At 49.1% G+C, this 13,784-nt stretch overlaps 2 protein-coding genes across 2 annotated transcripts; one reads left to right on the forward strand and one right to left on the reverse strand.

The window, feature by feature from the left end:
* The first annotated feature begins 6 nt into the window (after positions 1–6).
* On the forward strand, positions 7–2,826 carry LOC109738404 (pentatricopeptide repeat-containing protein At3g26782, mitochondrial). Its single transcript, XM_020297507.4, has one exon. It carries the CDS (start codon positions 67–69, stop codon positions 2,737–2,739), a length of 2,673 nt encoding a protein of 890 aa, XP_020153096.1. The 5' UTR covers positions 7–66; the 3' UTR covers positions 2,740–2,826.
* Positions 2,827–3,082: 256 nt separating this feature from the next.
* Positions 3,083–7,986, reverse strand: LOC109738406 (calcium-dependent protein kinase 13). Its single transcript, XM_020297510.4, has 7 exons — positions 6,728–7,986; positions 6,016–6,159; positions 5,776–5,928; positions 5,566–5,681; positions 4,860–5,027; positions 4,045–4,269; positions 3,083–3,507 (listed from the first exon to the last, which is right to left on the reverse strand). Exons 1-7 carry the CDS (start codon positions 7,467–7,469, stop codon positions 3,385–3,387), a joined length of 1,671 nt encoding a protein of 556 aa, XP_020153099.1. The 5' UTR covers positions 7,470–7,986; the 3' UTR covers positions 3,083–3,384.
* Between the last annotated feature and the right edge of the window lie 5,798 nt (positions 7,987–13,784).

Here is a 13,784-nt window from a genome sequence, read left to right on the forward strand (position 1 = left end):
CATCTCGGTCCCACTTGTCATACTCCGCCTCACGTCCACCTCACCTCCGCCGCGGCCTGCGTTTGAATGGTGGCGACGCCATGGGCGCCACCGCCGTCTCCTCCTCCCCCTCCTCTCCCCGCTCCCGCCGCCGCCTCCCACATGGCCGTCACGCAGGCGCTCGCGGACGCGCTGCGCTCATGCGGGGCCCGCGGCGCGCTCTCCGGCGCGCGCGCGCTGCACGGCCGCCTCGTCAGCGTGGGCCTCGCGTCCGCCGTCTTCCTCCAGAACACGCTCCTCCACGCCTACCTCTCCTGCGGAGCCCTCCCCGACGCCCGAAGCCTGCTGCGCGGCGAGATCAACGAGCCCAACGTCATCACCCACAACATAATGATGAACGGGTACGCGAAGCTGGGCAGCCTGAGCGATGCGGTGGAGCTGTTCGGCAGAATGCCCAGGAGAGATGTCACCTCCTGGAACACCCTCATGTCCGGCTACTTCCAGAGCGGCCAGTTCATGGATGCCCTGGAGACCTTCATGTCCATGCACCGAAGCGGGGACTCCTTGCCAAACGCCTTCACTTTCGGCTGCACCATGAAGTCCTGCGGCGCTCTCGGGTGGCAGGAAGTGGCGCCGCAGCTGCTTGGGTTGTTAACCAAGTTTGGTTTCGAGGACGACCCTGACGTTGCGACTGCCATTGTTGACATGTTCGTGAGATGTGGGGCTGTGGATTTTGCTTCGAAGCAGTTCAGTCAGATTAAAAGGCCAACTATTTTTTGCCGGAACAGTATGCTAGCGGGCTATGCCAAGTCATACGGTGTTGATCATGCTCTTGAGCTTTTCGAGAGCATGCCTGAACGAGATGTTGTTTCATGGAACATGATGGTATCCGCATTGTCTCAGAGTGGGCGAGCCAGAGAAGCCCTCTGTATGGCTGTAGACATGCACAATAGAGGTGTGCGTCTTGATTCAACAACATACACTAGTTCTCTGACTGCATGTGCTAAATTGTCTTCATTAGGATGGGGTAAGCAACTCCATGCTCAGGTGATTCGGAGCCTACCGCACATTGACCCATACGTTGCCAGTGCTATGGTTGAACTATATGCAAAATGTGGCTGTTTTAAGGAAGCAAGGAGAGTGTTCAGTTCCTTACGCGGTCGGAACACTGTGGCATGGACAGTTCTTATTGGGGGATTCTTGCAGTATGGTTGCTTCAGTGAATCTCTCAAACTGTTCAATCAGATGAGAGCCGAGCTGATGACAGTTGATCAGTTTGCACTGGCAACTATAATAAGTGGCTGCTCCAACAGGATGGATATGTGTCTTGTGAGGCAGCTGCATTCTCTTTCTCTGAAAAGTGGTCACACCCGAGCTGTTGTCATCTCTAATTCCCTTATCTCTATGTATGCAAAATGTGGCAATCTCCAGAATGCTGAATCTATATTCACTTCGATGGCCGAAAGGGACATTGTATCATGGACTGGCATGCTTACTGCATATTCTCAAGTGGGGAACATAGGGAAAGCTCGTGAGTTCTTTGATGGCATGTCCACAAGGAATGTAATTACATGGAATGCAATGTTGGGGGCATACATACAACATGGAGCTGAGGAAGATGGCCTCAAGATGTATAGTGCTATGCTAACTGAGAAGGATGTCATACCTGACTGGGTTACTTATGTTACATTGTTCAGAGGGTGTGCGGATATGGGTGCAAATAAACTTGGAGATCAAATTATTGGTCATACTGTAAAGGTTGGTCTCATCTTAGACACCTCAGTCGTGAATGCGGTTATCACAATGTACTCCAAATGCGGAAGGATATCAGAAGCTCGAAAAATATTTGAGCTTCTAAGTCGGAAGGATTTGGTTTCTTGGAATGCCATGATCACCGGTTATTCACAGCACGGCATGGGGAAGCAAGCTATAGAGATATTTGATGACATGCTGAAGAAAGGGGCAAAACCTGACTACATAAGCTATGTTGCAGTTCTGTCAAGCTGCAGCCATTCTGGACTCGTGCAGGAGGGAAAGTTTTATTTCGATATGTTGAAGAGGGACCACAACGTATCTCCAGGGTTGGAGCATTTCTCGTGCATGGTGGACCTTCTAGCCCGTGCAGGGAATTTGATCGAAGCCAAGAATCTCATCGACGAGATGCCCATGAAACCAACCGCTGAGGTTTGGGGGGCTCTTCTTAGCGCCTGCAAGACACATGGCAACAATGACCTCGCAGAATTGGCAGCTAAGCACTTGTTCGACCTGGACTCGCCTGATTCTGGAGGCTACATGCTTCTGGCAAAGATCTATGCTGATGCTGGCAAATCAGATGATTCCGCACAAGTCAGGAAGCTAATGCGAGACAAAGGGATAAAGAAAAATCCCGGCTACAGCTGGATGGAAGTTAAGAACAAAGTTCACGTCTTCAAAGCAGAAGACGTGAGCCACCCTCAGGTGATCGCGATTCGGGAGAAGCTGGATGAACTCATGGAGAAGATCGCGCACCTCGGATACGTGAGGACCGAGTCCCTGCGGTCTGAGATCCATCACAGCGAGAAGCTGGCCGTGGCTTTTGGGATCATGAACTTGCCTGCCTGGATGCCCATCCACATAATGAAGAACCTGCGCATTTGCGGTGACTGCCACACGGTGATCAAGTTGATATCGACGGTGACTGGTCGGGAGTTTGTGATTCGAGATGCCGTTCGATTTCACCACTTCAAAGGTGGTTCCTGCTCTTGCGGGGACTACTGGTGACCACAGAAAACTCCCTCTAGTTCTTTGCTCTGTAGCCTGTCAGATTCATTGAGACCACAGAGGAGTAAAATTTCTACTCTTTGATTATTATGCGTGTTATATCTGTCCACTATTTGTCTGAGGTTTAGGTTCGCCAGTTGGTTTCCTTGAACCTTGAAAGCACCGATGAAAAACCCATGTGATAGCTATGTGCAAAGAATGCAGTGGGGATGCCAGGGACAGCGAGCATACACTAGAAAACAGAGGCTTGGTCATGCCATATTGACAATAAGCATATCGAGTTCACACGGTTGCATGGCGAGTGATATGTAGAGAGAAAAGGAAGTAACATCACATCCAGGACTGTTCATCAAACTGGACATGCTTCATTGGGACAAGCCATTTTAAGAGTTAACAATTCCAGGGAGATATAGTAGGAGGTAATTCACTGAACATTTTGCAGGGATTAAGCAGCAGCAACGTGTGAGATCATTTCAACCCAGCTTAGCATGCGTTCCGTCGAATCAATTGACGAGCTAAATCAGAATCCCCAGAAACACACATCCACACAGGCATTTTACAAGATTCGAAAATCGCAGGAAGTCTTGGTAGAGCAGGAAGACAGGAAGAAGCTAAAGCCACAAGCTGTATGTACATCGTGGAAGTCTAGATTGCACCAGGTGCGTCTCTCATGCTGATATTCAGGCTGTTTCTCATTGTTCTTCGCCCCACCCCCATATTGCCCTTGGTCATCATGGCAACAAATTCTCCATAGTCGATGCGCCCATCCTGACAAAAGAGAGCAAAATCAGGTCAGGCAGTTCACGCAACTAACTTATTTTTGTTACTAACAGAACCGTAAACATTCATTAGCAAATGAGCTGCGTTGGCTGATGAAGACAGCCTCTCTGGGCCAAACTATCTTTTGGAGCAGCACTATACGGCATAAATCTATATCCACTGGAATTTGAAAAAATGATTCCGCAAAAACCGTGCTCAAATAGAGTGCACATCTTGAAGTGGAATTTATTAGACAAGTATTTGGCCTACTATTGTTTCCCACACCCAGCAAGTATTTGTTCCTAATTGCAAGTATCTAGTACTCCCTCTGTAAACAAATATAAGAGCGTTTAGATCTCTAAAATAGTGATCTAAACGCTCTTATATTTCTTTACTGAGGGACTACTGAATAAGCTCTATTGCATCCCACAACTTGCATTGATTTTACATATCCCAGCTATTAGGAAGACAGTAATTGGCTAAAAGGTAACCAAGATATACCATATCTAGAGAATAATAAACATACAGAATTAAGACCACACTTACATTGTCCTGGTCAGCTTCTTTAATGACATCATCAAGAAAAGCATCTGGCATGTTATGCTCTTGGCAAGCTTGCTGCAGTTCATCCACTGTGATGTAACCACTTCCATCTTTGTCGAAATATGAAAAGGCTGCCACTAGATGTTCCTCACGCTCCAGTTTATTCAGATGCAATGTTGCAGCGATGAACTCTATATAGTCAATGGTCCCACTGTTGTCCACATCCGCCTAATGAATCAAATGGTACAAAAGGGATATGTAAGTTTCTTCGTTTTCCATGTTATAACTTATCAGCCATCAGAGGAAATTTCTGTAAACTTACTACACTAGTCACCTAAGTAATAACTTTCACAGATACGCATCTGCTGGTGCACAAGCACAAATTCTCAGGACACGTCAAATGCCAGGTGCTTTAAAATGGTATCAACAATGTATTATAGCACTTGCTCTCAGAAATCCAGTTTTGCATATCAGAAGTACAGTTCTATACCACTATTTGCAACAAAACAGACAAAGGGAATAATCTAAAGGTAAAATGGTGTCTACTGCATGCTTCCTAATCATATATGCCCTAAAGAAAGCCACCAACAAAAATATGCAACTATAATAAGAACAGCTTGCACATTAAGTAGCCTAGTTCCCAATTTCCTCATATTCATGTAATATATGAGCTGGCCGGAGGCAGCACAAGTTTCCAAGAGACTTTAAAAGCTTCTACTTCACAAGGATTTAAGCTTAGGGGACTTAAGGTACTACCGTACTAGGTCATTTAAGACTAAGAAATCCAAGGCAGTATTATTAGATTTTGGCTAACTCACCGCGTCCATAAGATCACGAATCTCGGTATCCTTCAATGTGGAGCCATATTTTCTCAAGCCTTCTTTGAGCTCATCATATGTAATTGCACCACTGTTATCGGCGTCCATAGTCTGGAACATTTCCTTCAACCCTGCAATTTCCTCCTCTGAGAGGCTCTCAGCTATTACCTGGTAGAATTATCACGAAATATTAGTTAATGCATAATTCACTAGGTATGCTTCATCACACAACGACATACTCCCTCCCTCCCATAATATAAGACCTTTTTGCAAGCTAACATAGCTTGCAAAATGGTCTTATATTATGGGACGGAGGGAGTATTTCAGTACTCAATACAGTTTGTTTTGACAACTCCCTCATGTCATATTGTCATACAAAGGAAGAATGGAAGCATATGATCAAGAATATAGCTCATATTAGTACAAGATAATGTGAATCCAGTCAGGTAAGCACTTTGATCAGTAGGTGACAGGCTGACAGCCCAATAAAAATCATAGGTAGCTTGAACAGAACAGATAGAACAGCCAAAGTACTATTTCGTCTAGAAGATCATTCAACAACTGGCAAAGAATGAATATGTAAAGCAATTCTGACAGAGCGAACAAGAATCTTTTGAAGAGACGAATGCCAAAAATAGCCTCCTTGCAAGCTCGTGGATCCAAAACAGGCAATTAAAAACTTGAGCTTAAAAATAATTGAACTCACCCGCAAAGCCATCTTCTTCAACTTATTCATCGCAGAGAATTGCTTAATGCGAGATAAGACAGCTGTGTCAAGAGGACGATCAGGAGCAACTCCCTGATCACGAATCCATGGATGGCCTGAATGCAACGGTTGCAAGTATGTCAAATGAAAACGCATTGAGGAGTATAGAAGGAGTGAAACCAGGAGTATAAGGTAGTGAAAGAAACTAACATAGAACTTCGTGTGCTGTCAAGCGTTCAGCTGGGCGAGGATTGAGCATTCTTGTTATCAGATCTTTTGCACTGTCAGATATCACAGGCCAGGGTTCAGAATCAAAATCGATTACACCTTTCAGTACAGCATCAAATATTCCTTGCTGTGTCTCTGCATTATATACGTTCATAAAACAGGTAAGCCTACAATCGTCAGAAGACAAGCTCCAAGTTAATTGAAGGGTTAAGAATATCACACCTGCCCAAAATGGGGGTACACCACTTAGCAGAATGTAGAGAATTACACCAGCGGTCCATACATCAGCTTCTGGCCCATATTTTTTGCAGAGCACTTCTGGGGCTACATAATATGGGCTTCCAACAACATCGGTGAAGATTTGGCCTGAAAGAATTAGTACATGCAAGAATGAGAAAGGGAGGCATGATTGTAGAGTGCATCACAAAGTTTACGGTAACCATATGAAGCGGAAAGTCTCCATGTAGATTCTAGAATAGACTGCTAGAGAATATTCTCCCCCCAAATATCCATTACCGGATGACTATTAAATGCAAGGCAGCCTTCCATCAGTTTCAGACTTTCCCACTGCCATTCAACTAGGAATCTAGGATGAGTTTCCCGGTGAACTTGTAGTATTTCAGAAAGACTAGTGTGAAATCGCATCAAGGGAATGTTGTCCAGTGTCATCGCGTAAAAGTTCTCATGACTTATTACCATTAATACTTCATTAATCCTTCATAGTTTAGTGACATGATTACAGATAAGCATCTAGGAGTACTATCCAAATCCAATCGCGGGCCAAACCACAGTTAATTATGCGGGCATTAGTTTCGTTCCTACTGTACAGTAGTAGGAGTACCAAACTAATTAATTAAGCATATCGTAGTCGTTGACCGACTAGAGCAGGAAGGATTAATGTACTAGTAAGGCGCAGCAGGCAGCAGTAGCTCACCAGGCTTGAAGAAGACGGAGAGGCCGAAATCGATGGCCTTAAGCGAGAGGTCGTCGTCCTTGTTGGCGAGCAGGAAGTTCTCGGGCTTGAGGTCCCGGTGCATGACCCCGAGCGAGTGGCAGGCCTCGACGACCCCGACGATGATCCTGGTGAGCTCGGCGGCCTTGCGCTCGCTGTAGTGGCCGCGCTGTATGATGCGGTCGAAGAGCTCGCCGCCGGCGCAGAGCTCCATGACGATGTGCACGTAGAGCTGGTCCTCGTAGGCGCCCTTGATGGCGACGACGTTGGGGTGGCCGGAGAGGTGGTGCATGATCTGGATCTCGCGGCGCACGTCGTCGATGTCCTCCTTGGTGATGAGCTTGCGCTTGGAGATGGACTTGCAGGCGTAGTCGGCCCCCGTGGCCAGCTCGGTGCAGAGGTAGGTGGTGCCGAACTGGCCCTGGCCCAGCTTCCGGCCCAGCGCGTAGAGGTCGCGCAGGTTGGGCGTGGGGTGGCCGAGGACGGAGCCGAGGTCGGCGGGGGCGCCCGCCCCGCCGCGCCTCATGGCCGCGGCGGGCTGCGCGGGGGCCGCGTGGCCGTCCGTCTTGGCGGTCGGCTGGGAGCCGGGCTGCTGCTTCTTCGGGGAGTCGGCGGCGGGGTTGGTGTGGTCGTAGTCGCGGTCGGGGTCGTGGCGCTGGGAGGCGGGGTGCTTGAAGCTGTGCAGGTACTTGGATCTAAGGGAGCCGCCGCATGCGTTGCCCATCAAAGGACGGGGGGAGGCCGCGCCTGGCGCATCAAAGGCAGCTCCGGCCCACGCCCCGGTTGGTTGGTGGTTGCCGCCTCGCCTCGCCTCGCTCTCACGGGACCGTCAGCGGGAGCAAAAGCGGCGAGACCGACCTCTGCTCTGAAGTCTGATCTGGCTGGGTGGAGGAGGAAGGGAAGAGGAGAGGAGAGGGAGGGAGGGAGCTGGGTGGGGTTCGTTGGGGAGGATGGATTTATCGAGGAGGTGGGAAAGGCAGAGGCTGCTTCATGGCGGCTTCTTCTCCGCTCCTCTCGTCTCCACCCGGCGGTCACGTTTGGCCTGGGAAAGCAGCTAGCGGGTGCCAACAGCTAGTAGCGCCACTGTTTGGATTGCCTCTCCCGGACCCGGAGCGTGTGGATTGATTGGACCTACGTATTTGGACGGACGTACGCTGGCGCCGCGACCTGCACCGCGGTGCGTGCGGCCGTCAGCCTCGCCGTCCGTGCGATCGCGGGGAATGTAAAGGAAGATCACCGTCTCGGAAAAACTAGTGCTGTTTTTTCAACTTTTTTGTTGGAAGAATGACGTTTATTTTTAGCTGTTTTTTGAAAAAGGAGAGCCGTTTATTTATTCGATTTCAGGAAGGATACGCCGGTTTATTTAGTTGGTACAGTGAGCTTGCGTTTGCGTGCGTCGCCTTGGATTTTTGCGGGTGGTGGGGAGGGATGGAAGGTGACGCGAAGGCGGAGGTCGGCACCCCGCCTCGGTTCTTGCGAAGAGGACAGGTACACTGAACTCTACTCATGGCAGCTGGGGCCTGGGGGTGGTCAGGTGGTGGTGGGGGTTGGGACGGGTGGACCCGCGCGCCGGTGACCCGCCGTGCGTAGACCGCGCGGAAAGGCCTGATGAACCGCCCCGACCCCGGCCCCGAGGCAACGTGCGCGCCCGCCGGCGGGTAGGTAGGTGCCGTGCGGCTGTCCGTGGGCCGTGGCTGCGGGCTGCGCCGATGCTTCTCTCCCTCGGCTGCTCACGTCGACTGGCCCCGCCCGTCTGCGTGTCGCTTGCGTGCGGGCCCGAGGGCGGCGCGGCCCCGCGTGTCCGTGACGGCGGCTTGGCGTGCGCCGTTCTGACGTCGGACCTGCTTGCCCAGCAGCTCAGATAAAGTTGCTTGCCTCACTGGCCGTCCTGTCCTTCGGCGAAAGCAGCTTGAGCACAGAAAGTAGAAAGACGGATGCAGGCATATACCGACGACACTTCCGCGTAGAGATGTTCATTTTATATACGTATAAATAAACAAGAAAGAAGGGGTACATATAGAGAGCGATACAAGCAAGATACGGATGAAACACGAGGAAATTTGTGTTCCGTGTGCACGGATGTGACCTCCAGCTCCAGCCGAGGGGAAGCTTCTGAGTGTACGTGCAAGGCACAGGAGAGTGTGGTGTGCAGATAACCCAATGTTTATCCGCTCATGCATGGGATCAGATCTACGGTAGTATCAAAGCAAAGAGTTCAACTTTAAAAATGGGTGCAGGAACATGTGAATTTGCTGGCTTTGACTTGTAGAATCTTTGACTGGCAGCACTAGGTACGCGTACACATTTCACGGACTGATTGTAGTGAGTGTGTTTCCATTGTTTCATCCGTGTGCGCGCATAGCCTGATCCTGTTCTATGTGTTTTCTCTCTCCGATAAAACCAACGGTAGCTCTGCCTATTTCCTTTTTAAAACAAAAACTTGGATGACCTTTATTAAAAAATAATCATATAAGAAATTAGAGGGATGTTCGCGCCACACCTAGTGGCGGAGCCAGAAACTGAATATAGAGGGGGCCAAAACATGTCGTATAATGTTAGAGGGGGCCAAATCACCTAAACCTAGGTAATCTTGTCTGACAAGTGGAGGGTTAGGAGTACATATAGGTGTATTTGTGAGAGCATAGGGGGGGGGGGGGGGGGGGCAAGGCCCCTGCCAGCACCCCCTTGCCTCCGCCACTAGCCACACCCCAATACGTTTCCCTCTGTAACCCACTCGAGCAAGATAATGAGCGCTAGCATTACTTTCCCGAACACAATGCGCAATCATCGCCCTGCCCAAAGAACTCATCGACTTAGGGCAATCATTTGTTACCACCGCCATGGATGCACGGTATTCCGAAGGATCTATAATAGGTTGGACAATCTTCAGGGGATCACTCTCCAGAGCAACTGGAAATATGCCCAACTCATCGGCGAGCCGCAAACCTTCCAATAGTGTGTACGCCTCCATAGAACCGACATACATGCCGTGTTGTTTATATGAACAAGATGATGCAATGAAACCAATGTACTAGCAGTGCCCCCGTAGCTCCGGCACCATCATCAACATGATAGCTAGGATCTACATTCAATTGTATGAGTCCAGATGCTGGTTTGACCCACCTTGATTTTCTCATTGGTGCTTTCACCTTAGTAGCAAGTGCATTCGCCACGATACCTCGTATGCTCATAGGTGACCACACCAGGGAACCATAGTTTTCTTCATGAGTGATTTTCCAGCGATCCCACCATAAGTACCATGTGACCATATCCATCTCAATTCCATTTGCAATTGGGATTTTGACCTTGCCCGGAAGATCTGTTGACCGCCCATGTGTCGTAGCCGTGTCGATGGTGGCTCTCAGGCCTAGCTCATCCCGCACCGCTTTTGCTCTATCACAAGAGAACAACATATGTCGAAGATCCTCAAGATCAGCACGACACACTGGACCTCAAAGTTAATGAGTTAACAAGTTTGACGAGTAGCTCTTTAAACTCGGTTGTACAACACAACATGTCTTTTTTTATCTTAAGTGGCAATATTTGGTGGCACCTCAACTCCTCTGTTTAATCTAATCGACCCAACCCAGTTCATAGGAGGCATCAACTAATGCATCTCCTCATGTGATCATCATCCCCTTTCATAAAAATCACACCAGTTATAGGCCACAAACCTTGTAGCTAATACAAAAGTGGGTAGTTCCTACTAACGAGCACCTCGCGAGCTTAACAAGCACGAGCTTAACGAGCACGAGCCGAACAAGAAAACAATGCATGAGGCATGGTTTACAGTCGCATGTCACCTGCCCACTATGTAACCAGGACAATGAGACATCTAATCACCCTGCATTGGGGTGCGTGTTCTCTATAGAGGTGTGGCACTATGGCCTCGCTCGCTGCGGTCTTGATCAACACATGCCAGAAGCTGACGACGCCATTGTGGAGTGGTGGCTGGCTACTCATGCAATCGTCCCCAAAGCCAAGAGGAAGGGATTCGACTCCATGGTCCTTCTCACCGTGTGGGTGCTCTGGAAGGAGTGCAATGGTCGCGTTTTTCAGCAATCAGCGGTGGTTTTTCATGAGCTTTGCAGACGAATAGGTGCCGGGGTTGAGCTTTGGAAGCTCTCTGGTGCAAAAGGGTTGTCGGACATTTGGAGGTAGGACCTATCTGTGTGTAGGGCGTTGTGTGTTTCACTGGTGTGTTTGGGTTGCCCACCTTTGTGCTTCCGTGGAAGCTCTCTAACCACGGAAAGACGTGAAATCTGTTGCGCGTTCGCAAAAGAAATAAAAAAGGCAAACAACTCGTTACGAGCCAAACAAGGTTTTTGATTGTTAAGCTTAACAAACTTAACCAGCACGAGCTTAACGAGCCAAACAACTCGTTAATCCACCCCTGGTTACCAAGCTTCCCACCGTCTACATCTTTGTGGTCGACATTAATATCCTCCGCGGTCCTAGCCATCGGGACTAACAAAAGTAACAACAGTAGTGTCGATAACAAAAGCACATCCTTTATCATCCATGTCATCAGTAAGATAATTGGTGAGCCACTAGCCGTCGGCAAACGATCGTGCCGTCACCACCAAGGTTTTATCGTTTGTGACACGAATCGAATTATAATCTGAATCCTGCTAGCACCTCCACCGGTCACACCATGCCTGTCCGTCCCCTTTCCTTTCCCAGACGTAAAACCTTTTTATCCACAGAAATAGAGCTGTTCCCCGCTCGTGCAAGTTGCAGGATATTCATTCACTTTCTGAAAAGCAAATGCAGTACCAATAGACAGCGCCTTTGCCTCTTTTCTGTAGGAACCTACTGTATATATGTAGGTCCGGCGTCCCCTTTTCCATTTTTTCTTTCCCCTATTGCTTTCCGTAACTTTCTTCCTTCCATGATGGAGTATCCTTCTCCACGACAACAAAAGGCGCCTCTCTAGATCGATCGACTGAAGTAGAAAGATGCTTGGTAGATCCCCCCGGATACCTTGTTTGCGTACGAAGGTCCCAGCCTCGTCAGACAAGCTTAATGAGCAAGATATTCCAATGCCGAAAGGAAGGGGTCGATTTTCTATTTTTATTTTGAGGGCCGATATAATTGGGGGTACTAGTAGCACAAAGGAGTTGACATGATCTGCGGCCGCGGGGTGATGCTCGATCTCACTGTCGCCGTGACGGACAATGATGCCGCGCCGAACCTTACGCGGAATGATAATTTTTTCATATAGCACATTAATAAACTGTGCTGATGCTGGCAAGGCCAGCCTTACGCGGGCGTTGGTTACAACGTACGATGCTCGCCGCAATCATGGTCGGGGACGACCCGCACATGGAATGGATAGATAACGGCTCCAAGATTAGATTGTTGCATCATACGCGCCACGGCAACTAACTGCTTGAACGAACGAATGATGGATCTGGTGTCTGGAAGCCGCGTGCGGGGTTCCGTCCGGGAAAGAGATGCGTTGCCTTCCCTGCCCTGCACGCCGCTAGGCGCTAGCTAGGGTGCACTGCCGCGCTCATCACATGCGCCCCGGCTTGGGAGGACGGCGAGATGTTTGTCCGGATGGGTGAATCTGAATAGACCTTGGCTGTAGCAGCCAGCGAGGACTCGTGTGGTTTCTACAGTCGCATGGCAAGGAGTCCAGGCAAAGATTCCAATCGGTCACCCGCTGGCGAGCGAAGCAGACGCGCCTTCATGTGGCCGTGTCATCCGTGATCGGCTTAGATCTTGTACTCGAAGTGAGAAAAGAGAAAACAAGGACAATAGGCCAAGATTGCGATCGCAGGTCTTAATACTAGTACAGCCCAAAGCTGGCAAAATTTCGTGTTTTGACCCTTTTCACGTATAAAATCAAGATCTGACCCCGTTATGATTTTTTTTTTTTACATTTGACCCTTTTGCTACCGCCGTAGACCCCGGTGGTAGGGATGTACAGGCTACCGCCGTCCACCCCGGCGGTAGGTTGCCTGACGCCGTCTGGCCGTTAACGGCCGTGTACACGTGGCAAAGGGACCTACCGCCGTCCACCCCGGCGGTAGGTTGCCTGACGCCGTCTGGCCGTTAACGGCCGTGTACACGTGGCAAAGGGACCTACCGCCGCCGTCTATGGCGGTAGGCTCTCGCAACCTACCGCCGGGCAGTCTGGCGGTAGGTTCCTGGATAAGGTTGTGAGGGAGGGGGCTGTGTTGCTCCCCCACCCACTCATTCACCCCACTCTTCTTTTGTGCTCAAGCTCTCTCCCCCTCTTTCCCCCACCAAATCACCCACTAGATCCCCCTCCATTGCTTGAGATTTGGCTAGTGGATCGAGGCCATTTGCATCACCCAAGGTAGCTCCTCCATCCCCCCTTCATTTGGTTGGTTCAAATCATGCATTTTGCTCATTTTGTTGAAATCACTAGTTCATGGTTTTGTTGTGGTGAAATCAATGTATATGATGCATTTAGGGTAATGTTTGTGCTTTGACAATGTATTGTGTCACTAGCATTGTTTGGGTAGTAAGACATATCATTTAGGGTTTTGTTAGGGTTAATGACATGGTTAGAGTTAAGGTTATGGTTATGCTTAAGTAAATGCCTATATGACGTACGTTATGGTTATAGTTTAATTAGGGTTTTGTTAGAGTAGCTACCTCTCGAATTATAGCTCGATCTACTCCTAGGGTTATAGTTTTTGTCAAGAGACGGTTAGGATTTTTGCCTTGGATGACCGTTATAGTAATCCCTCGACTTGTAGGATGGGATCGATCATCTTTGTTGAGACTTCCGCGGAGGCGGCGATGAAGCGTGAACGTGCAGTCATTGAGGAAAAGATGGACTTGTGGGTCAAAGCCGTTGATGCATTGAATGCGGCTTGTAGAGATTTTTCAAAGTATTATGTGTCGAAGTGCGACGATGCCCGAGTTAAGTTATACCAAGCTAAAGAGAAAAACATAAGCAACCTCAAGAATGAACAGAAAAATCATAGACGCGCTCTTGCAAGACAAATTGCATTGTGTGGAACAAGGGATGAAGTGAATGAGATGAACTTTAACAACCCTG

This window comes from Aegilops tauschii, chromosome 2, assembly GCF_002575655.3.
Source record: "Aegilops tauschii subsp. strangulata cultivar AL8/78 chromosome 2, Aet v6.0, whole genome shotgun sequence".
In the NCBI taxonomy this organism is placed as follows: domain Eukaryota; kingdom Viridiplantae; phylum Streptophyta; class Magnoliopsida; order Poales; family Poaceae; genus Aegilops; species Aegilops tauschii.